Source organism: Artemia franciscana, chromosome 12, assembly GCF_032884065.1.
Source record: "Artemia franciscana chromosome 12, ASM3288406v1, whole genome shotgun sequence".
Classification (NCBI taxonomy): Eukaryota; Metazoa; Arthropoda; class Branchiopoda; order Anostraca; family Artemiidae; genus Artemia; species Artemia franciscana.
The window spans coordinates 17188923-17215588 of record NC_088874.1 but is presented as its reverse complement, the minus strand read 5'-3'; the positions used below and the strand labels follow the sequence as shown (position 1 = coordinate 17215588).

General features: G+C 33.8%; 1 protein-coding gene across 1 annotated transcript; it reads left to right on the top strand.

The window, feature by feature from the left end:
• The first annotated feature begins 164 nt into the window (after nucleotides 1-164).
• On the top strand, nucleotides 165-26666 carry LOC136033452 (uncharacterized). Its single transcript, XM_065714201.1, has 2 exons — nucleotides 165-728; nucleotides 26559-26666. The coding sequence occupies exons 1-2, from the start codon at nucleotides 165-167 to the stop codon at nucleotides 26664-26666; spliced, it is 672 nt and encodes a 223-aa protein (XP_065570273.1).

The window sequence follows — 26666 nt, the reverse complement described above, 5'->3', positions numbered from 1 at the left end:
ATTATGTATACGAGGGGGTTTGTACCCTCGTTAATACCTCGCTCTTTACACTAAATCGTAAGTTTAAAAAACACAGAAGACATATAATTTCCTCAGAACGAAAATCACTCGAAAATTTTCTGTCACGGAGCTTGTCCACTGATGATTTTTTGCAGATTGTTAGGATGGAAAGGAATTTATTCCACCATGATTTCCGTGTGTCAAAAGAGAGACTCACTAATAAGTTTACAAGGTTGAAATATGAGTCTCAAGTGGTCAACCCAGTTTACAATCCTAAGATAAGTCCTGGACCTGCGATTGTAAATATTTCATCTAAAAAGCTTAGCTATGTTGAAGAAAATGTCCTAGAACAAGGGCCAAAATTTTCGTTTTTACCAAAACAAGTTCCAGTTGCAGACTTGGTAGCATCTTTAGAATCCTCTCTCCACAAATGTAGTGCTCTTGTTTCAAACCCGGATACAGTTAGATCTTGTTTAATTAACACTCTTTACAGCACCTCATTAAAACTTCCTAATTCTCCTAATAACGCAATGGAAAAATCATATGACATAAAAGTTTTGAACAAACTCCGTAAGGATTCCTCAATAATAATCACTAAAGCCGATAAAAGCAACTCCATAGTAATTATGAATAAAGCTGATTATGATGGTAAAATTCAGTCACATTTAAATGATACAACCACTTATGTTAAATCAACCCATGACCAGACTGATCAATTTGCTCAAAAAGTAATAAAAGAATTAAAAACTTTGAAAGAAAATGGCAGAATCACTCCACAGTTGTATAATAAATTCCTCCCTCGTGGTTTTTTTTGCTCAAAGTTTTATGGATTACCAAAATTGCACAAACAAGGCATTCCTCTAAGACCCATTGTGGCTAGTACAAAATCACCTGCCTTAAACATTGGAAAATGGTTATGCACTGCATTTAAACCATTGCTTCACTCCCAAAAATCTTATATAAAAAATTCAGTTGATCTTGCGGAAAAATTGAAACAAATAGACATTTCTGAAAATTCCATATTAAGCAGCTTTGACATAGTTTCTATGTATACTAGTATTGATGTTTCAAAATCTGAACAATTATTACAAAATAAACTGGAAAACAATTACCATCTAATTGAAGAGTCAGCAATAGGTCTAGACATTGATGTTCTCATGCATTTGGTTAAATTATGTAACAAATATTCCATGCACTTCCAGTTTCGAGATTCATATTACGAACAGGTAAGGGGCCTTCCTATGGGAGCACCTCTATCAGGCCTACTCGCAAATATTTTCGTCGAGAATCTTGAAAATTGGGCCCTAGATTCGTATTTTCTTAATCATGTGTTTTGGGGACGTTTCATGGACGACGTAATTTCAGTTTGGAATTATGGCGAAAGTGAACTTAAAGGTTTTCTAGAACATTTAAATACTTACGATAGAAACCTGCAATTCACTCTAGAGACCGAAAGAGATGGAAAAATACCTTTTTTAGATGTATTGTTAATACGCAGTGTGAATAAACTTGAATTTACGGTTTACAGAAAACCTACGCATAATAATAGATACCTTCACTTCAAATCTAACCATCCTCCACAGGTTAAAAGAGGTGTGGTAATATCTCTTGTGGATAGAGTACTTAATATCTGTTCAGAGCCGTATGTTAAAAAAGAATTAAATTTTATTACAGACATACTTTTTGGCAATGGGTACCCAATTTCTCTCATAAATACTGTTATTGCTCAAAGATTAAAGATACATTCTTCTGAAGCCTTAAATCCCACACCAGTAAATGATTCAAATAAACCCACAAGCACGATTTACCTACCTTATATTCCGAAAATTACTTCAAAACTGAAAAAAGTTTGTTTAAAGAACAATTTACGTGTTGTATTCACAAGCAATTTAAGTATAATAAATCTTGTCAATTCTGGTAAGGATAAAACCCCAATTACTCGTCTACGAGGGGTGTATCAAATACCATGTAGTTGTGGAAATTATTACATTGGTCGAACCCACCAAAATTTAGGAACAAGATTGCAGCAACACAAAGAAAGTATTGAAAAAGCATTAAAATATAAAAATAACTCCATATCTTTCGATTCAGCTCTAAGTAATCATATTTTTGAAAATCCAGACCATTATGTTCTATTTGACGAAACAATTCTAATTAGCAATGACCTAGGAATCAAACAAACTGTCCGTGAGGCAATTGAAATCAAACGAAACTTAAATAATAACACATCCCTAAATAGAGACTTGGGTGAATACACACTCAACCCTATGTACACAAAATTAATTATAGAAAATAATCTAATTCAAAATAAAACAAAAATAGGAACGAGCAAAAACAAGCCCAATATCAAAAGAACTATCAGATTAGCTGCAGAGAAGGCAAATATCGCAATAAGAAATCATTCCAATTTTTAATAAATATAGTTAGTGAAATGAATGAACCTTTTTATCTTGCAAAATGTTAGCTTTTATCAGACAGTCTTGGCTGAACTTTTCGTTAAGAAGTAATGATGCCAAGGCTATTTAAAAAAAAAACGGATTTTTAACTGAGAATTTTTATTATAAGTGTTTTATTGTTTTTTATTTTTTCTTTGATGAAGACGGCCCTTAGATATAGGGCCGAAATATTCAAATAGGTTTTGTTGATTCACTGTCTTGGGAAAAAAGTCCTCATTATTCTCGCTTTTGTTGTTATATTATGGAAAGGCAGTGTGGTCTTCGTCATTATTTACGTCATTATTTATGAATGACCCCTGAATCAGAAAGGCCGTAGAATAAATAGTTGAAACTACTAAAAATACTTTAGCATAAAGAGCGAGGTATATATCTCCTCCTAAATACCTCGCTCTTTATGCTAAAGTATTTTTAGAACCCCTCATATGCCTAATAATCTCTGTTCGTTTTAAGTTTAAATGCTACTCCTTCCTTTCATTTGAAAAAAAAATGTTTTCATGTTTATTTTTCATTGTTTTCTTATAGTAATGCTAGAAAATCCTGCGCCCTTTTCATTGAATTTTTCTTTCCCCATGACAGATTCCTCCAAGGAAAGATCCTCCAACATAGCCCCCTCCCCTCAGCCCCACCCCCAAACGAAATAAAATCCCCCTGAAAACGTCTGTACACTTCCCAATAACCATTACTATATGTAAACACTGGTCAAAGTTTGTAACTTGCAGCCCCTCCCCCAGGCATTGTGGGGGAGTAAGTCATCCCCAAAGACATAGTTATTATGGTTTTCGACTATGTTGAACAAAATGGATATCTCAAAATTTTGATCCGTTGACTTTGGGAAAAAAATGAGCGTGGGAGGGGGCCTAGATGCCCTCCAATTTTTTTGGTCACATAAAAAGGGCACTAGAACTTTTCATTTCCGTTAGAATGAGCCCTCTTGTGACATTCTAGGACCACTTGGTCGATACGATGACCCCTGGGAAAAAGAAGAAAAAAAAACAAAAAAAAACAAACAAATAAACACGCACCCGTGATTTGTCTTCTGGCAAAAAATACAAAATTCCACATTTTTGTAGATAGGAGCTGGAAACTTCTACAGTAGGGTTCTCTGATACGCTGAATCTGATGGTGTCATTTTCGTTAAGATTCTACGACTTTTAGCGGGTGTTTTCCCCTATTTTCTTAAATAAGGCAAATTTTCTCAGGCTCCTAACTTTTGATGGATAAGACTAAACTTGATGAAACTTATATATTTAAAATCAGCATTAAAATGCGATTCTTTTGATGTAGCTATTGATATCAAAATTTAATTTTTTAGAGTTTTGGTTACTATTGAGCCGGGTCGCTCCTAACTACAGTTCGTTACCACGAACTGTTTGATAATGAACATTGGGCACCCTTGCCCTGGGGTCATAAATACAGGTAAGGGAGGAATGAAACCCCTTAGGAGTATTTAATAAATTTTTGAAACTACTTATATTTATATACTATTTACCAAAACAAGAGCTAATAGCTCATATGGCATTTGTGACGAGGTCAAGAAGAGCTCATATGGTATGAGCTCTAGTAAAATTCTAAGAATCAATAGATTGCTTTAAAAGGAAAATCAGAGGCTTAGTGCCGGTAGAGATTTAAAATAAGAGCTCTGAGTCACGAGGTCCTTCTAAATATCAAAATTCATTAAGATCCGATCTCCTACTCGTAAGTTAAAAATACCACATTTTTTCCTAATTTCTTGAATTAACCGTCCCTCCACTCCCCCCCACAGATGGTCGAATCGGAAAAATGACTATTTATAATTTAATCTGGTCTGGTACTCATTTTTCCTAATTTTTCAGAACTAACCCTCCCCTCAACTTCCTCAAAGAGAGCGGTCTCGTTCCGGTTATGTCAATTATGTATATAGGATTTATGCTCATTTTCCCCAACAAGTTTCGTCCCGATCCCTCCATTCTAAGCATTTTCCGAGATTTTAAGCTCCCCCCCAACTCCCCTCAATGTCACCAGATCCAGTCGGGATTTAAAATAAGAGCTCTGAGACACGATATTCTCCCAAACTTCAAATTTCATTAAGATCCGATCATTCCTTCGTAAGTTAAAAATACCTATTTTTTTCTAATTTTCAGAATTAACCCCCCACCCCCAACTCCCCAAAACTGAGCAGATCCGTTCCAGTTATGTCAATCACGTATCTAGGACTTCTGCTTATTTTTACCACCAAGTTTCATCCCGATCCCTCCATTCTAAGTGTTTTCCAAGATTTTAGGTTCCCCTCCCCAACTCCCCCCAATGTCACCGGATCCGGTCGGGATTTAAAATAAGAGCTCTAAGGCACTATATTCTTCTAAACATAAAATTTCATTAAGATCCCATCAACCGTTCGTAAATTAAAAATACTATATTTTTTCCGAACTAACCGACCCCCCCCACTCCCTCCAGAGGGTCAAATCGTGTAAACGACTATTTCTAATTTAATCTGGTCCGGTCACTGATACGCCTGCCAAATTTCATCGTCCTAGCTTACCTGGAAATGCCTAAAGTAGCAAAACCAGAACAGACAGACAGACAGAATTTGCGATCGCTATATGTCACTTGGTTAATACCAAGTGCCATAAAAAAAACAACAACAAAAAATAAAATAAACACGCATCCTTTATCTGTCTTCTGGCAAAAAATACAAAATTTTACCTTTTTTATGATAGGGGCTTGAAACTTCTACAGTAGGTTTCTCAGATACACTGAATCTGATGGTGTGATTTTGTTAAGATTCTATGACTTTTAGGGTATTTCCCCCTATTTTCTATAATAAGGCACATTTTCTCTGGCTCGTAACTTTTGACCGGTAAGACTAAACTTGATGAAACTTATATATTTAAAATCAGCGTTAAAATGCTATGCTTCTGATGTAACTATTTGTATCAAAACTCCGTTTTTAGAGTTTTGGTTACTATTGAGCCGGGTCGCTCTTTACCACAGTTCGTTACCATGAACTGTTTGAAAATGTATCTTGCAAATGAATAAAAGTATTATATTCTACTACAACGTTACTCGCCCAGAAAGGGGTCTATCAAATACCTTATGACTGTGGAAATTACTGTGTTGGCAGGACCCATCAGAATCTAGGAAAACGGCTGCACTAGCATAAAAAAGGCATAGACAAGGTATTAATTTCAAATAGTTCCAACAACTCCTTTGATTCTGCTTTAGGTTGGCATAAGTTATTTAAGCTTTAGGTTATTTAATAATACCTTCCACACGATACTTTTTGAGAAAGTTTCACTCATCAGTAATCATTTGGGGATAAAATTCGATTAAAAAATCGAATAATTTTGATTCGGGAATCAATCGAAATTAATCTAAAAAAAATAAATATTTCTTTGAACAGAGACTTGGGGGAATACTCACTAAATTATTTATGCTCAAATTTAATTAAAAATTATCTAACAAAATATTTTACTAATCCAATTTATAATAGTATTGAACCAGTTACAAAACGATTTCAGTTCGCATATAGCATTCATTCAGTGCAGTCGCATTTCGCTAGCTCTGATAATTTGTGACGTGTGATTATTGGCACGAGTATTTTGGATGCTTGGATATTTGGATATTTTTTAATAGTACGGTGAAGAAATTGATTAGTAGGTCCTGCCTTTCACTGGACCACCTGTTAAACGGTGATTGCCACTGCTGACGTGGGCCTGCCCCACTAACAGGTACGAGTTTGAAACAGCCTATCTTGATCAAACAGACTCTTAAAAAGGGACTTAGAACTTTCAATGTCTAATTAGAACTAGAAACGATCTAGTTGCACCCTCCGATTTCTTTTGACCCTTAAAAATTGAACTAGAACTTTAAATTTCCATTAAAATGAGCCCTCTCTAAAGTCTGTACGAGCAACCCTTGTATAAGAACCATATACACCCGAATGGCATAGCTTAAAACGCCTTTCCCTCAGGCCCTGTGGGTTTCTCTTGACTTCGGAGTTTTCGTTATATGATCTATGAAATATTTTTAACAAAATGGCTATCTCAAATATTTATCGGACGTGTTTAAAAAAAGGTTTGTGGGGCCTAGTTGCCCTCTTATCACTTTTGACTCTTAAAAAGGGCACTAGAACTTGTGATTTTCAATCGAAGGAGCTGCCTCTGAAGCTTGTACAATTATCGCTTTCATATGATGTGCCTCTGAAAAAAAAAAAAAATAAAACATTGGAGCCGTATGATTTTTACAGTAGGCAACCCCATAGCGATGCCGCTGATATTTCAGACAGATCCGAAGCCATTCAAAAAAGTTAGGAAGCTGTTCATATTGTTGTTCGCCTATGTCTTCAACAATTCTATCGAACTTGAGATGTGTTTATAGAAAACGTCTGTCTTTTCTTTTCCTGACACTGGCGTTGTTAATGCTATTGTTCATTAGGTTAAAACACATTTTTTTAAACTGAAAGTAAAGAGAAACATTAAAACTTAAAACGAGCATAAATTATTCCGTAAGTACAAGGGCATGTCCCCTCCTCAACGCTAGACTCTTTACGCTTAATTTTGACTCTTTCTCACAAATCTACTTTATAAAACAGTTAAAAACTTTAGCGTAAGGAGTGGGGCGTTGAGGAGGAGACAACCCCTTTCATATACAGAATAATTTCTGTTCATTTTAAGTTTTAATGTCACTCCTTACTTTCAGTTCAAAAAACTTTTTTTTTATTTTATTTCTAAATGTTTTTGAATTAATGCATGTTTTGAATTTAGATCACCGAACACAAATAATTAAAACGAAATTTGCATATTACCTTTACTTTTTTTTTAACTAATAATAACCATATAATAATGTAAGTTTGATTTTTGTTCCAGTTGTTCAAGAATGGCTTCTGAATCTCAAAGGCTCTTTAATTAAAATAATAAACCTCTTTTAAAAGTTAAATAACAAACAAGAGTGTAAAAGCGACCTATTGAGGAGAGCAATCCATCTCATATACGTAATATTTTCTATTCGTTTTAAGTTTTATTGTTGCTTCTTATTTTCTTTTTGAAAAAAACTTGTGTTTTTATTTTATTGCTGATCATTTTTTTTTTAAATGTCTGGAATTCCAGCTCTCCCTCCATGGAAAATTTCCTTCCCCCCTGAGAAAATTCTCCATGGAAAGACTCTCCCACATAACTTAAATTAGTGATATTTGTGGAACTAATATTGTAAAACAGTACGTGGTAACGAACTGTAGTAAGGAGCGACCCGGCTCAATAGTAAACGAAACTCTAAAAAACGGAATTTTGATGCTAAAACATACATCAAACGAATCAGATTTTCATGCTGATTTTAAATATATAAGTTTCATCAAATTTAGTCTTTGTCATCAGAAGTTACGAGCCTGAAAAAATTTGCCTTATTTTAGAAAATAGGGGAAAACACCCCCTAAAAGTCACAGAATCTTAACGAAAATCACACCATCGTATTTGGCGTATCAGAGAACCTTATAGCAAAATTTTCAAGCTCCTATCTACAAAAATGTGGAATTTTTTATTTTTGCCAGAAGACAAATCATGGGTGCGTGTTTATTTGTTGTTTTTTTTTCTTTTCTTTTCCCCAGGGGTCATCGTATCAACCAAGTGATCCTAGAATGTCGCAAGAGGGCTCATTGTAACGGAAATGAAAAGTTCTATTGCCCTTTTTAAGTGACCAAAAAAATTTGAGGGCACCTAGGCCCTCCCATGCTCATTTTTTCTCCAAAGTCAACAGATCAAAATTTTGAGATATCTATTTTGTTCCGCATAGTCAAAAACCACAATAACTATGTCTTTGGGAATGACTTTCTCCCCTACAGGTCCTGGGGGAGTGGCTGCAAGTTACAAACTTCGACCAGTGTTTGCATATAATAATGGTTATTGGGAAGTGTACAGTCGTTTTCAGGGGATTTTTTTTTGGTTTTGGGGGTGCGGTTGAGGGGAGGGGGCTATGTGGGAGGATCTTTCCTTGGAGAAATATGTCATGGGAGAACAGAAATTCAATGAAAAGGGCGCAGGATTTTCTAAAATTACTATAAAAAAAAACAATAAAAAAATAAATATGGAAAAGTTTTTTCAATTGAAAGTAAAGAGTAGCATTGAAACTTAAAACGAACAGAGATTATTATGCATATGAGGGGTTCTAAAAATACTTTAGCATAAAGAGCGAGGTATTTAGGAGGAGATAAATACCCCGCTCTTTATGCTATAGTATTTTTAGTAATTTCAATTATTTATTCTACGGCCTTTCTGATTCAGGGGCCATTCTTAAAGAATTAGGACAAAACTTACGATTTAGTGTAAAGAACGAGGTATTAACGAGGGTACAAACCCCCTCATATACATAATAAAAATTAAAGAATATAAAAGTTCGTTACGTAAGTTCATTCTTAAGTTACGTATATTTTTTACTAATAAAAAAATTCGTCAAAAATTAAAATATATAGTCGCCTTTTTAAGTAACCGAAGAATTGCATGGCAACTAGGCCTCCTTCCCCATCCCTTATTTCTCAAAATCGTCTGAACAAAACTAAGAGAAAGCCATTTACCCAAAAAAACGAATTAATATGCAAATTTCATTTTAATAATTTATGTGAGGAGAGCCAAAATCAAACATACATTAATTAAAAAACGTTCAGAAATTACATAAAAAAACTAGTTTTTTTAACTGAAAGTAAGGAGCGACATTAAAACTTAAAACGTACAGAAATTACTCCGTATATGAAATGGGTTGTCCCCTCCGCAATCCCTCGCTCTTTACGCTAAAGTTTGACTTTTTGCCACAATTCTGCTTTTTAAAACAATTAAAAGCTTTAGCGTAAAGAGCGAGGCTACATTCAAGGCTACATTCAAAGTGGCCAAAAAAGAGAAAAAAATAATACACGGAGGGAACTTCACTTTTATCTCGGGCATTATTCTCTTAATTTGTTGAAACTTTTTTTTACTTTTTAGTTGGTTTTGCTGGTTTCAGCTGCAAAATTAAAACATCTTTAGTTTTGTTTGGTCCAAATATGGAATTCAAAGTAAAATACCCTTCCTATCAGTTTGACTAAACTTTTTGAACATCGCGTGACAAGTTTTTCCTTAAATCTTCATTTGAATAAACTCATTTTAGCTCACGATAAGAACCGAGTAAATAAAACAACGGATACCTTGAAATATTTAAAATAACAAAGTCGTGTGCTTTTACTGATCGGAAATATTTAAACAAAGAAACACAATGCTTACGTCACTAGGTGTTGATTATAGAGAGACTTTGGCCACTCTAGAAGTTTGGACAATTATTATTTTTTGTCATTTGACAGTATCTCTTGTTTAAATCACAATAAGCATAATTTGTAACCACACTTGCTGTGATAGTTTGGCATATTGTCCGAAATGGTCAAAAGGTCCAGTAACTATACCTCTGGGGATAGTGTGATCCCCACAACCCTGTGGCAAGTGCTGTAAAATATGCAAGTTGCACATTATTTACGTATAGGTTTTATTATTGATGGAACATATTCGATTCTGGATCATCAAAAAGGCCAAGGGTATTTTAGATGTAACTTCAAAGAATGTCGAGGGGGATGGTGAAATAAATCAAAGATACTATGTGCATCCAGGTTGTCAATAGGGCTTGTCTGCAATGTTTCAGAAAAATCCTAGGGTACTTAGTTGAAAATTTAGAGAACATTTGGGCGGATATTGAACTAACCTAAAAGACACTATGCACATCCAAGTGTTTAAAAGGGGGTATCTCAGGAGCAGCTAAGGGTATTAAATTGGAAATTCAATGGTAGGTTGAAGCCATGGAGAACCTTGGACAAGTGTCTGAGTCAGAGAGCCAAATCAAAAGACACAATGTGTAGCAAGGTTTTGAGGAGGGTTTACATGCAATCGATCATTAATGGCTAAAGGCTTTAAGTTGAAACTTTCATGGTATGTTGAAGGCGATGTTGAACTAGGTTAAAATTCATTATATACATCCATGTCGTCAAAAGGGTCCATTTTTAATATCTCAGGGACGGTTAAGAGTATTAAGTTGAAACTTTCAAGGAAAACTGAAGGAGACATGGAACTAAATCAATTATGTGATTACTACGTTATTTATTATATGATATTACTTCCCTTATTTAAAGGGAATTCAAAAAATAAACCGAGTAATTACCGACTCATTTCTATTTTACCTTTTTTTTCGAAGATTTATGAGAAAGTAGTCCATAAAAGAATGTATGATTACATCCAGGAGCAGAATCTTCTATGTGATACCCAATTTGGTTTTCGCAAAGGACTTTCTACGGACCTTGCAATTCTTAAATTGGTTGACTGGGTGAATGATGCATTTGATGAAGGCCTAATACCCACAGCTTTACTTTTAGACATTTAAAAGGCATTTGACACTGTTGATCATGATAAATTACTCCAAAGTCTTGAATCATTTGTTGTAAGTAATGTGGCTTTAAAATAGTTTCGTTCGTATCTTATTAATAGAACTCAAGTTATACAAAATGCCAACGCAACATCAGAATGCCACCTTTTACCGTTTGGAGTACCACAAGGTCAATAATGGGACCTCTGCCTTTTCTCATTTATATTGACTATTTAAAATATTATTTATCTGAAGCTAGTATCATAATATTTGCAGATGACACACTTCTTTTTGTTGCATGGGAAAATCTACCTTCTTTATTTAAAAAAAATGGAAATTGCTCTGACTGAGTTTATATCGTGGGCTGATTCACAGTATTTAACACTAAATTATGGTAAAACAAATTATATTTTATTTTCTAGAATCGGATCAGTCCAAACAGACTTCAATTTAAATGTAAAAAATAATATTATAAATAGAGTAAAAACCTGTAGATATATTGGATTTATTATTGATGAGAATATTTCCTGGAATGAACATGCTAAATTGGTTGGTAACAAACTTTCAAGGTCCCTTAGAGTTTTACGCCGTCTTAAATTCCATTTCCCTAAAAAAAATCCTGAAAATAATTTATCATTCTATTTTTCATCCCCATTTGCCGTATGGATACTCTATACGAGCAAGCAACTTCATCTCATGTTATAAGAGAATCCAGATCATCCAAAATAAGGCATTGAAATTATATCACCTCTTCAGCATTCAGATAACATTAACCTCCATTTCAAACTTACTAAAATATTTGATGTGTCAAAGACTAGGGATTTTCAGATTGCAACTTTTTGTTTTAAATATTTTAACAACCTCCTTCCATCGTCATTTGAAAATTTATTTACTTTAAATCAAGCTTTGCATACTTATGAAACGCGAAATTCATGTGACATAGTCCACGAGACACCGTCAACAAAAAGAGCTAATTTTTTAATTAGATTTTTTGCACCAGCTATCTGGAATTCAATCCCCTTGGAAGTCCGGGGCTCAAATAACTTTATTACCTTCAAGCGAGCAGTGAAGGTTCATTACAGAAAAGCTGTTTAGATTTGAATATCGTACGGTCCTCCTATTTTCGGTCTTTTTCTTTTCTTTTCTTTTTTCTTTTTTTTTCTTTTCTTTCTCTTCGTCACCCCTTTTTTTTCTTTTTTTAGTAAATCCAGTCGATTCGTTGTTTCTGTTTGTTGATTGTTTAATTATTCCTTAGTTAAGTTTCTGCCCAAGTCAAGCACTTTTGTGCTTTCCTGGCAGATTATGTACATGTAATTATGTATTTTTGTTTAAATATATATGATTGAATTGAATGTGTATCCAGGTTGTCCAAAGGGTGTACCTACAATATTTTAGGAAGATCGAAGGCTATTAAGTTGAAACTTTCAGGGAATGTTTATTTGCATGCTGGTGCTAATTAAAAGACACTATGTGTATCCAGGCTCTCTAGACGTCGTGTCTGTGACATTTCAAGATCGGCTAAGTGTATCAAGTTGAAGCTCTCAGGCATGTTGATTGAGATGCTGAGCGAAATCAAACCAGTCTATCTGCAGCCTGGTGGTCAAACGGATAGAGTTCTGATATATGAGGAATGTCTAAATGTATAAACTTTAAATTTTAAGGGTATGTTAAGGGAATTGTTGAAGTATAAGAAAACACAATATGCGCATCCATGTTGCCAGAAGAAAGCCTCTCCAATATAAAGCAAAGACTACGGATTTTCAGTTGAAAATCTCAGGGCATATTGGGCTATTGAATTCGACCAAAAGGCACTCAGTGCGTCTAGGCTGTCAAAAAAGTAAATGTGCAATATCTCAAGAGCAGCTAAGGATATTAACTTTGATATCTCGAGGCATGTTGAGGGGTAAAAAGCGAGGGTTAAATGTCGTGGTTCTAAATTTTGTTTGTTTCACCTGTTGAAGGGGCGGGGGTGTTTAATTAAATAAAAAGACACCAAATTCATTCAAGATATCGAAATTTTAAGGGTATGTTGAGGTAGCTGTTGATGTATATCAAAACACAATATGCGCATCTATGTTGCCAGAAGAAAGCCTCTCCAATATAAAGCAAAGACTATGGATTTTCAGCTGAATATCTCAGGGCATATTGGGTTGTTGAATTCGACCAAAGGCCTTCAGTACGTCCAGGCTTTCAAAAAAGTATATGTGCAATATCTCAAGAGCAGCTAAGGATATTAACTTTGATATCTTGAAGCATGTTGAGGGGTAAAATGCGAGGGGTAAATGTTGAGGTTCTAAATTGTGTTTGTTTCACATGTTGAGGGGGCGGGGGTGTTTAATTAAATAAAAAGACACAACATCCATTCAAGATATTAAAAGGGAGTATCTGAAATGTCTGATGAGTGGCTAATAGCATTAGGTTGCAGCTTTCAGGGTATTTTGAGGGGTGTCTTATACTAAATCAACATACACTATGTGTAAGATCTAGGGAATGGCTTGGAGGTGCTGTTGGAGAATAGATTGGAGGTTTGGCAATGGAAATTAAAATTAAGTGTTCAGAGGAGGGGAAAGGCCAACCAATTTTTGCCTGCAGTCCCTTCATTAAAACAACGGTTTTCTCCTATAGCTTCCTTCGAGACTTGTTCTATGCATAAGGTTAAGTAGCTAGAAAGACTACAAGGTACTATCTACTGCCTGGCTGTCGATAGTAAAAAGTAACTAGGTATTCAGGTTGTCAAAAGGTCGTTTCTGCAATATGTCGGAATAGACAAGGGTAACAAAATTGAAACTTTCCCGTAATACTAAGGGGGAATTCAATCATTTCATTCTTATATTGAAACAGTCGATCCGTATTTTGTCTATACTGAAGGTTGTATCATGATGGGAGTCAGAATGGCTTTAGCCCTTTCAAAGTAAAATATCACGGTAGATTTTAAATCCATTCAATGAACAATTTTCCACCAATTCATCCATTCAGAGTTTATAGTGCAAAAATCATTACTGGTATCCCTTTAACAGGTACGAACAGAGCCCTATCCCGGTGTGGTATCGGAGTCACTAACTCCTCATATCCCTTCAACAGGTCCCAATGTGCTATTGGATTTGCTAACCCTTTGCATCCAGCTGAGCTTCTATGACAGCCATAACATTCTTTTTGGATCAATATATGCACGATCAGTATATCAAAATATGCAATATATGTACGAGCAGAGCCCTATACACATATGGTGCTATCTCAATTTTCGGGGCGATGAGAAAATTCTTGGAAATACATGCCAGCTATTTACTCAGAAATAATGCCATTGATGCAAACGGCCGCTACTCCCATTGTGTAACGTACCTCAGACAAATATTTTAATATAATAGAATGATCATCGAAGTTGTTTTCATTCGATGAAGTGAGCTTAATCGAACATGATGTCTAATAAAATGAATCTATGGGGACTGTTTGTTATATAGTTTCGGTTTATCAAGTGACATTTACAGTCCAAGTTTTTCAGAAAATCTCATGTCCAGTGGACGATCCCTTGGTGAGGGATAAAAATCACGACAAAGGAGAAAAGAGTTAAAATGCTGAGAAACACTTTATCATGCATTAGTCTATACTTAGTTCAGAAATCAAAGATATAAATCTCGTCAAAGAAAAAAAAGAAACCAAGAAAAAAATTGTTAGATCGAAAAAGAATCTCTTTGCCTAGACTAAAATATCATATCTATCCCACAAGGAATATCATCCCACAGTTACCTCATCTCTAAATCTTTTCAGTACAGAAAGTGTAGATGTCAGTCTAAAACAAGATACTAAGAACAATTCTACACACAACAACCACTCTCTGAAAACATAATTTTTCAAATTTATTCCAATGAATTTAAAGGTTGTGGCGAGGAAAAAGTCTGACAATCGAACTCCCACTGCTACCAATGTATTATCCTATGAAAATTACGTACTACACAATTTGTTTCAAAAAATATATGTCTACATAAATAGAACGTTGGAGAGCCCTAGCAGTAACGTATCAAACTATGCAAGCTACATACAATTTAAGTTGATGACTCCAAAGTTCTATTAGAAATTGAGTGGTCTTCCGATGGGCTCTGATTATAGATCGTATATTGATACTGAATGAGAACTCACTCGGGCGGTGACCAATGAGCTTAATTTAGTTTGTAAACTAAATCATGAAATATTTGATATACTTCAATGGATAACTTCCAATGTTAAAATTGTCATAAAGCTACCTCTCACTCCGTTTAATTTCATTTTGAGAAAAATAAAACACTTGATGCATGACCCGATGCAAATATCAATCTCAACTCGGCAATGCATCATTTACGAAAACAACAGATTATGAATTTTGTTGCGATGACATTGAAAAATTAAGAGCCTCTGAAAATAATACCAAACTGCTCGTTTCTCACAAATTACTTATCAAAGGCATATTGTCACTGGTTCAAGTAATCAAGAAATGGTTCAATCAACGGTAAAATTCCTTCAAATCTCTCTTTGTCATTTGTAAAAATGCTATCGCAATAGGATCATGGACAAGTTCCCCACACGAATTTGAAATGTTTGGACTATCCTCTCTTATCCATAAAGTAAATGGAATTCCTCTCAACAATTTATCCTTTGAAAAATGTTATAGGACCCTATATGAATTGACAATGCAAACTCAAGAACGAGATTCACAACTTTACGAAAATGGTATAAAATATTCCAAGTTCACAAAAAGTCACAGTATCATTGTTTTGGACTTGTCTGGTACTCAAGATATCAGTATATTCCGAACGGGCACTTTTAGAGTGTACCTTTCCCAAACCGGACGGAGAGTGTAGTATTAATCTTGTTAAATAAATTTTAAACGTATTGGGTTTAGCGCTGGTTGGGAGCAATTAAACCTCATTGCTCCCAACCATAGAGTTCTATAAGACTTGGACACAAATCATATATGGACACAAATCACTATGAACACAAATCATATAATCAATGTAATTCAATCTATACTTCAATGGAATATAATACCCTCTAGTGTAGAGCTATCCACAAGTTTTTGCACGTTGCACAACAATGTACTAAAATTTGACATTATATGTCTCTAAATCTTTTATTCAATTTACTTTATTTACCAGTGTTTTCTCTTTTTCTTTTCAGTTTTTTGTTGTTATGGTACTCAACAAGCTGGCTTCTAGGATCCTAATTATTATTGGTGTTATGTTTCATTTTTTATTTGAATAAATTGAATTGAATTGAATTTAACTTGGATCCATACATGTCCAAGTACAAATCCTATTGCATACCCTCGGATTTTCTTCTTATAGCAATTCATTGTGCTAACAATATCATTATCATCGTTAATGGTATTTCATCGACTGTGTAGACGGGGCATTGGCTATGCATCTTTCAAACAGCGAAGAATATAGAATTTTTGATCCTCTTGGTTGATCATATGTATTCTACACACCCCACACCAAACAATTCCTTGAAAGAAGTGGGAAATCAATTGATCAATGTCGAAGCGAGTAAAAGACTTATCAACCAAAAGATGAGGTTGCATGCATTACTATATTTTGTTTTCGATGTAGTGAGTATACTTAGAGTAAATTTTTTCAATATTTATGCAGACAATTCTCGATTGGATGACTTCATAGTAGAAAATACCCTGTCCTATTTGCATAACATTTATTTCATTATCCTAAGAATAAAATATTTTAATAATGTAAGTAAATTTGTTTATTAATAAAAAATACATGTACGATAAAAAAGTCTTTTGACTTCATATTTTAGATATCTTCTTCTTCTTCGTCATTTAAATAGTCGTCGTTGACAAAGATTAGTGATGGCAGATCATTGGGATTCAACTTTTAGGGATTCTGGTGTGTAAAGTCAGGGTCACATTTTCACAATATAATATAACTTAATTCTTATTATAACCGTTTGTGAAGTCAATGATACTTTTATGATTCATAGTGTAAAATTTACATGTTCCAATTTGCTTATTTGAAGTAATGTCAAATATGATATTCCTATATGAAGACTAGCTGTTGGGGTGGCACTTCGCGCCACCCCAACACCTTGTTGGTGGGGGCACTTCGCGCCCCCCAAGCCCCCCCACGCGCGCAAGTCATTACGCACCATATTAGTTGCGCGCCATTGTATTTGTGTCCCTGTGTCCCACCCGCGAATATATGTATATATATATATATATATATATATATATATATATATATATATATATATATATATATATATATATATATATATATATATATATATATATATATATATATATATATATATATATATATATATATATATATATATATATATATATATATATATATATATATATATATATATGTTGGGGTGGCGCTTCGTACCACTCCCAAACCCCCCTGCGCGCGTAAGTAGTTACGCGCCATATTAGTTACGCACCATTGTAGTTGTGTCCCTGTGTCCCACCTGTGAATATATATATATATATATATATATATAATATATATATATATATATATATATATATATATATATATATATATATATATATATATATATATATGTATATATATATATATATATATATATATATATATATATAATATATATATATATATATATATATTGTAGTTGTGTCCCTGTGTCCCACCTGTGAATATATATATATATATATATATATATATATATATATATATATATATATATATATATATATATATATATATATATATATATATATATATATATGTATATATATATATATATATATATATATATATATATATATATATATATATATATATATATATATATATATATATATATATATATATATATATATATATCCATGGGAAAAACAATCCGTATTCAGACATATACCTCATTATTCTAATGATTGCCCTTGAGCTTTGTTGATGGTGATTGCTAATCGAACATTCCCTGTGTCCCCGTCGTCATTTATATACCCCCTTGTGCCCCCCGGCGTCCCTGTTGTAGTTGTGTCCCTGTGTCCTGGTCGTCATTTGTGTCCTGGTGTCCCAGTCTCTAATTTCTCTTTGAGTGGTATATATATATATATATATATATATATATATATATATATATATATATATATATATATATATATATATATATATATATATATATATATATATATATATATATATATATATATATGCGTGTTTTTAACTACGTAAAACTTGCGAATATACAGCATTCTTCGCTGTTCCACTGTCTGTGCATATACATAGATTGTCAGGTTTACCGACTCTTGAACATGCAACATATAATTGTCCATGGGAAAAACAATTCGTATTCAGATCTATACCTCATTATTTTAATGATTGCCCTTGAGCTTTGTTGATGGTGATTGCTAATCGAACATTCCTTGTAACCCCGTCGTCATTAATATATATCCTCCCTGTGCCCCCCGGCTTCCCCGTTGTAGTTGTGTTCCTGTGTCCCGATCGTCATTTATATTCCCTGTGTCCTGGTCGTCATTTGTGTCCCGGTATCCCAGTCTGTAATTTTTCTTTGAGTATCCCGGTCGTCATTTATATTCCCTTTGTCCCGGTCGTTATTTATGTCCCGGTGTCCCAGTCTGTAGTTCTCTTTGAGTGTCCCGGTCGTCATTTATATTCCCTGTGTCTCGGTTGTCATTTGTGTCCCGGTGTCCCGGCCTGTAATTTTGTCAGTCGACAAACATGACGTGTGTCGACAAACAACTTCATGACGGCATAATGCTCAATCCTTATGATGACGTCAGTCGACAAACATGCATGACGTCAGTCAACACACAAACAACTTATTTTTATATAGATATATAGATTCACTTTCTGTAACAGCCAAATAAAAGTCAGTAGGCTTATGGTCTAACCATTGTCCGCACAACGATGACTTAGAAACCATACTCTCTTGATGCTTGTATAATTGAACCATACTCCCAATTCTTCTTCCGAAAACAATTTAAATCCACGACTATAAAATCCCTTAGAAATAAACTGAAATCACGTTTAGTGTTTTTCAATCATACCGGGGTAAGTACTTTCCATTGATTGCACTTATCTTAGTAACAATAGGAGCATTGGCGTCCCTTAGGGTGAGAGTCACAAGCCTCTTCCAGACAGGAATTATAATACTTCATTTGCGCAGAACATCCTCTGTTCAATTTACATGGATTGCATAATTTAGACTTTTAGTTAACTCCAGTGCAGTTCTCACAAGACGACCAGCTGCCCAATGTATATAAAGATAAAGAGCAAGAGTAGAACATTTTTAATAGTGTTCCACTCACACCACCAAATAGAAACTGACTTGCGAACAATAGGGATGTTCTTTTTACTTCTAGAGAGAGAGAGAGGAGTAATTGAGTTACGTTTAAATCATTTATATGCGTTTTGGACAGGATTTTTTAAAATTGTCGACTGTTTTCACGAAAAACTTAGACTGAAAAAAATCTTTATGGAAACGTGAATGTTTTGGGTAGTGTTCAAGCGCAAATCAACAATACCATTTTGTTTTGTTTCAATTAGTATTTCAATAAATTGAGTAAATGCATTTGGTCCAAAGTGTAAAAGCCTCATATAATAATCCAAAGTTGGAAAATCATTTTCTATTATAATTTCAAGCATTTTTTTTTAGAAAACATTTTATAATGCACGGTTAACTTCTGAAATTGATCATTTAGATTCAAACATTTATCAATGTCAGAAAATTCCGTAAGATTTTCTGTTTCTCAAATCCATCCACTGCGTTTGTTCTCGACACTCCCTCTGCCGATTATAGACTAAACTAAAAACTAACACAGCCAAGATTCTACTTTGTGTACATTCTAAAAGCCTATTGGTTGCCTATAGAGAAGAATAAACGATCATCTAAAATATCTAACCAAAAATAACAAACAATTGTAAAAACATTTTTTATTGTCAGAAATGTATGGACTGAACAATATAAATTTTCACTCTTTTTTAATGACATGTGTCAATCTGTCCAATCCTTGTTGTAGTCTAGACATGATCGTTATATTCACTTTTGCTGCGAAATATAATTGTTCTTCCGACTTAAATTTACTCAAAGATACAGCATATCTACCTAGCATTTCATCTCACTCAAATGTTTGTCGACAATCCTTTCCGATTCTACTGCTACACTTGGGGCTCTTGTCTTCATACCCTCACCGTTGACTACTTCAAGTTGCAGCAGTATGAACCACCAATTTTTTAAATATTGGAACTTTTTTCCAACTTAAAACAATGTACACTATTCAAATGTCTATGTGGAACTGTGATACTAAGTCACTCACCATCAAACTTTTATACCAGTGATCTTATGATGGGTATCGTGCAACTGGCCGCTTGTATCAAAAGGCCCTTTTCACCAAGAAATAGCAGCTGGCAAGCATTTCAAGGAATTTCTTATTGCCCCAGAAATTGTAGTAACGCCATATGTGTATAGGGTTCTGTTTGTATCCGTTGAAAGGTTTGTCGAGAAAATATTCATATATTGTTCCCAGAAAGCGTTGTGGCTCTCATAGACTTTTAGCTTGATATGAGGGACTAGCAATTCCAATAACACATTGGGGTACAGCACTGCTCGTACCTGTTGAAGGGATACGAGGGGTCTGTGACTCTAATAGCACACCGGGATAACACTCGGCTCATACTTCTTGAAGAGATACTATTATTATGAAAATTCGTTGTGGAATTTGTCTGAAATTGAGATAGGAAGCCAAAATCTTGATTTTTAAGAAGAAAACAAAAAAAAACTCAACGATATCCTTTTCATTAAAAACAAACAATTCAACAAAAACTGACTCAAGAACAATTCCACAAAAGTAGTTTTTCAATAAAAGACCTACATTAAATAAAAGACGAGCAGAAAAAAGTCAAGTAGCTGTCCAGACTTATGATGAAAAGAAACGGATATAAATACCTATCAATGAATAGATAAGACCTAAAACGAACAAAAGTTAAAACGAATAATCAAATCAACTTAAAATAAACAGAAAGCAATACAAACAGAATTAAGGCTTACTCAGCCCAAGCCTTCCACAGACAGTTGCCAGTTCACTTTACTGACAACAAAATATATTTTAAACATTTTCTCTTTTATAACGTTAATAAATCCCAAATTTGGAAACTTTCATGAATAAATATAAATACATATTAACTATCAATCTAAATGTGTCATTTCTTTTCATTAATCTTGGTTATTATGGTGTTTCTGTTTCTTTTTTTGTTGATGGTATGACCAGTAACACAGAGCTAGAAAAGAGAACTGTTTTCAGCAAAGTGAAATGAGTTTCTGGTCCTGAGAAGGCATTAAGAGCGTTAGCCCTTCTATTATTTGTAGTAATTTCATTTCATTTCAAGTTTAAATTGGTTGTTTATAGAAATTTTTGTTTATTATGGGTTTCATTTTATTTACTGATAATGATTTATGTACTCTTCAATTCCAATTGAAAGGCTTGCTGTGTATTTTTTAAACTAATTTAAACAAGGGCGAGAGTATTATAATTATAACTTAAAATTGTTTAAAAAAAACCTGACGTAATGGAAAAGGAATTAGTAAAACAGGTTTGAATAAAAAGAATACTTAAAATCATCTTTTTAAGATGCACACAAAAGTATAACAAACAATATATATTCAGATTTTTCTAAAAGGACTCAGACCTAGTTTGAACAGTGGACCAAAACCACTATAATTACGTGAAAATTTTACTTCAATTCCCGATAATTCTAAGTAGAAATATGCCATTGCACATTTCTATTCTGGAAAGCAAGCTACTTCACATCAAAATGAAAACAATCAATGGTGGCTAGCCGAAAGTAGTCCACAAAGCAAAAACATTTAGTTTCTTACGGATGTAAGTATATCAGACACCGTTTAAGGTATGGTAAAAATTTCATTTTTAATTAAACCAGTGTAATAGGCCCACTTTGCCAGTGTGAAAATACGAAATTTAGGCCACAAGGATGTTACTTAAACAGTGGAACATGTTGGATATACGGAGCAACAGAATAATTATCTTAATTCACACATATGCAAAGTTACAAAGTTAGGATATCAGAGAAATTTCCACAATAGTGTATGCTTCTAGTGGACTTTATATATCTTCTGTCTGTCTTCAATATTTCTGTATATTAAAACTTTTTTCTTTTTGTCCGTCCATGGTTGCACAGTAGGAAGATAATGTCAAAACGCAGGGACGAATAATGGTCTTAGTAAAGCTACCATTCTTGGCAAAAAGCTTTCGGATAACAGCAATAATAAAGCACCACTGATATTTTAATTCTATGTCTTGAAAGTTTATTTTTTTGGAATTATTGGTTTTCTTTCTCTTATTTTTCTCTATTACATTTACTGCATTTTCTGTTAATAGTTAGCGAAAAAAAGCCAATATAGCTTATTTTCCATGGACTGCGAAACATTTGTTATGTTCTGTATTAAGCGAACAACAGCAACCCATATGAAGATATGAATTTATTCTAGTTTTTATTAAATGCCAGAAAAAAGCAAAAATGACAAGAGAACTTCTTTTAAAATCAGTTTTTTTTATCTTCAGCTAATTTCCGGATGTGACAACTAATTCCTCTCCAGATGATTTTGGAAAGGCTCTGGGGATATCAACAGGTCTCTTTTTCATATAAGAAAAGCTTTTTATTATTGAATATTTCCTAGGAAAAGAAAATCTCTTTTGTTAAAGCGCTAAACTAATATTGGAAACAATGCACAGATTTTAACAGAACCGTATTGGAATATTAGTAACGACTTAGACACGAAAAGAATTTTTGTTTGAAGTTGTACAGCAGTTATGCAGCTGTCGTATCCATGTATTTTGCTTTAGCTGCAAAATTGGATTTAATTTTCTTTTCTTAGAATTAATTAATAACTAATTTAAAGCAGCGTGGCTGCAGTAATTTAACATAAATTTTATAGTTGAATTAACAAACTGAGATTGTCTTGTGGACTTTACGCCTGTTGTTAGGGCACAAATGTTTGCACAAGGAGGACGTATTTGGTCGCGTATAAAAAAGTCGTTGAAACTAAACTTTTCTTAAGACTATTACAGAACTTGACAAAGTGAAATATAAGGTATTCGGGTAAAAAAGCAATCAAACAAGCTAAGAATTTTGTTATCTTTAAACCAAAAAACATATTGGAAAACCAATTTTACAAGTTGATTGAGCCCATCAGATTTGACAGAATCCAGACTATGAATTCTTGCTGGCAAAAATGTATTATAAAATCTTTTAAATTGCAGTAGCTGAATGTTTTCTTATACTTTTCTGTAACTATCTGTTAGGTGCTTTTTCATTCGATTGATCATAATAAGATCCTAAAGGGATAAACCTTGCTTATTGCACACTAGTAAAACGTGAGCCCTTTAAACGAAGCCTTTAGTACGTGAACCCTTTAAAGCCAAAACTTCTTGCACGAATTACAAATTTATGTGTTCAATTTATTGCTGAGTTAATTATGTCTTTCAATTCAGTTCTTTCAAATTTAACGAATGGTTGCAAAATAAGAGAAATTTTCCTGAAATATTTGACCGATTATTATAGTACCATACACATATAGGGAATCGAAACTGCAAACCGCAGTTTGTTTGTGACCAGGAGAGTTCCCATAGATTTGGTGTTCTTCAGCAGAGAGAAACCAAGGTTTTGCTTATCAGAGATTTGAGGGGTTTTGCCTCCGGTTTAAATACCGCCAGGCTGTTGCTACCCCTTCCAAATCAAACAAGAAAGTCTATCAGGATGTTCGACGGTCCGAAATTGGAATTGCACAACCTGGTTTATTTCTTCCTTAAAATTGGTGGAAGCGATGGGAACATTTTATGAAGTGCCCCCACCAAAACAGAAATACATTTAAAAGAAAAAGAACCCACAAGTTCTTAGCAACAGGTGAATTTGCGAATCATTGTTTCTAAATCCGAAGTTAGGTTTCAGATGCGTAACGGCCATTAAGTGGCGGGAGTAGTAAAGTTGGGCATGCGTTCACGGAATGAAAGAGAAAACAGAAGTTACTTGTTTTCTTTTTAGTATTATGCAAGGAATTTTCCATTAGAAAGTTTTGAAATGATTCTCAAATACAAAAATAAAGTCAACGTTTCTTGTTTTCAATGTAGCTATCAAGGGCATGGTGTCAGTGACTGCTCCAAAAGATAGGAACGAAATATTACCAAGAAAACCTGTTGCATGGCCGTATCAAAGGTGGAAAGGGATTGAATTAACGCTGTTTGAAGACTCACAAATTAAAAGTCTTTAGATTTGTGCGCCTCATTATTGTTTCCAAAAGGTATATGAAGTTGACACTAAGCGATCACAGTTGTTTTGTATTCAAGGGAGTTGGTATTCTTCAGAAGGTCAAATAGCAAAGTTTTTTACATATGATATTTGAGGATATTTGCCTTCATGTTTAAAATCCACTCGGTTACACCTAACCCCTCCACCTCTGATAAGATTGTCTAATAGGGTGATTTATAGTTCAAAAATGGAATGAAGTAACCTAGTTCGTCACCTAGATCGTCTAGATCTTCTTTCATCAAGGTCTTGAATGTTTCATGAATCCGAATGTGTTCATACTATGTCTCTATGAGAATTTTTTTAATTTAAATTAATTAAAAAAAACTCTCCTATAAAAGTCTTCAAAGAAAAATTAAGGCCATATTGAACTTCAGATCAGACAAAAACCTACGATAACTCAAACACAAAATGGCTGGAAATTACTATTAAAGAATAAATGAAACCCAAAACGAAGAGCAATTAAATAAACAATCATAGCAAAAAATATACAACAGGTACTAACATAAATGAAAAAATAAATCTCTATATCTCTATATAAAAAATAAAACTAATATAATAATATGACAGGACAAACAGCCTCCATCCTACTATATGTTAGTAGGAATATTTGAATCTATTCTTTGTAGTATTCTTTGTATTTTATTCTTTGTATTTTTATATTTCTTCGCCTCTTTCTGTGTCTATTCTTTGTGCTTTTATTTTTATATTTTTCTTTGTTTTTTTGTCGTTTCATCTACTCCATATTGAACCCTTGTGTGTTTTTTATGTAATAAAGATATTGATTGATTGATTGATAAACGAACAAATACATCTTGAAACAAGTAAAACTCGTTTTACTCAATAGTAAAACTTGAAATTAAGCTTAAAACGAACAAAAATATTTTGCTTTTGGGGCATAAATGAAACCCGAAACGAATAGAAATCAAATAAACAATTGTCGCAAAAAAGCATATAATAGGTACTAATATAAATGAATAAATAAATCTTAAAAGGAGCAAAACTTAAATTGAGCATACAAATCAAGCTTGGAACGAACAAAAATCACTACAAACAAGAGTTTGGATTTTGCCTCCTTCTCTCACTGTAAGAGTCTAAAACCTACTGCGTAATTAAGCGAGGCATTAATAAGGGGCCATCCCCCCTGAAATACGTAATCAATTCGATTATTTTGAAGTTTTAATGTTGCTCCTTACTTTAAGTTGAAAAATCTTGTTTTTTATTTAATTTCTGACTGTTTTTAAACAGTGCCGGGAAATCCGGCACCCCCTCTGCGGAAAGATCCTCTGGACAATTCAATCCTGGCAACAAGTGGAAGATTAATATTGACATTACTACATATAAAATTGAGGTGGCAAAGAGAAAGTAAAACAAATAAAAAGAATTTCGCATCGGAATTCCGACAAATTTCCCTACTGTAAAATTTCCCCTGGAAAGTTCACCGCCGGGAACTTCCTTTCCCATGAAAAATTCTCCCCTTGGAAAATCCCTCCAGCAGAAAATTCACTCTCCCTCCCAACCGATAAATATATCCATACTTCTCAATGAAAAATATCATAGCCTATGTAAACAATGGGAAAATTTCATAACTTAGAGACGTTTCTCCAGATTTCAATCCTGTAATACAATTACAGGAATGAAATCTGACCTTACAGAAGGAGTAAAGGGACTTGGTTATGATTTTTTAATTCACGAAGATGATAATTATTTTGATAAGAGTTATAAGACAACAGAAGCTTAGAGGCCGCGAGAGTTGACCATGAAGCTAAGAATAAATAAAATATGCACAGGAAAATATATAGCGATTGAAGATAAAAAAGGTGTAACTTCTGGCTAATTAGTTTACTGAACAAGGTATCTACCTTTATTGTAAGCCTTAGAGAGCAGTTTTAAAAAAGAAAGACAAGCAGAAAACGACTTTCAAACCTGATCCAGGAAAATAATGTGTGAGCTTTCTTAAAATATCAAGAGTCAATCGTCTTATCTAGGATTTTTTCGGGGTGTGGGGGGTTTACAAATTTTTTTTGACGGGCGTGGGTGAGGGGGGGGGACAAAAAACTTTAAAGCGGATCAAAATTTGTTCATATTCATTTTGTTACGTTTTTACAATTCGGAAAAAATATTTCAGGGGGAGGGGTTAGAACCCTCTAACCCCTCCCACCTGGATACGGCTTTGCTCCTGCATCTAAGCACTGAATATATGATATCGTTATTGTAATTAAATCAAGTTCACGTTTGGAAAGACATGTTTTCAACAACAAAAATGCCTAAAAACAAACAAGTCGATCTTTAGATCTTTGAATTATCCCATTTTACTGGTGAATTTCAGATAATTGAGGATAAACCTGAGAAACGCTCGAAAAAATAACAAATTTGACTCAAAAATATATAGGGTAAGATAATTAGCATCAAACCATAGAATTACTCTCCCAGACAAATTTTCTACATTTAATCAAATCTCTAGTTCATAGTTCTCCCAAGTGCCAAGTATGCTGTCATCAACAAAATTAACAAGGACATCAGAAAATGGCAAAATACAATTGCCACTATGGGCATGGGAGGCTTAGGATGA

Coding starts and splice junctions, on each gene's coding strand:
- LOC136033452 (XM_065714201.1), top strand. CDS start 165: ATGGAAAGGAATTTATTCCACCATGATTTCCGTGTGTCAAAAGAGAGA. Junction 729..26,558: donor CTGATCAATTTGCTCAAAAA/GTAATAAAAGAA, acceptor TCAAATCTCTAG/TTCATAGTTCTCCCAAGTGC.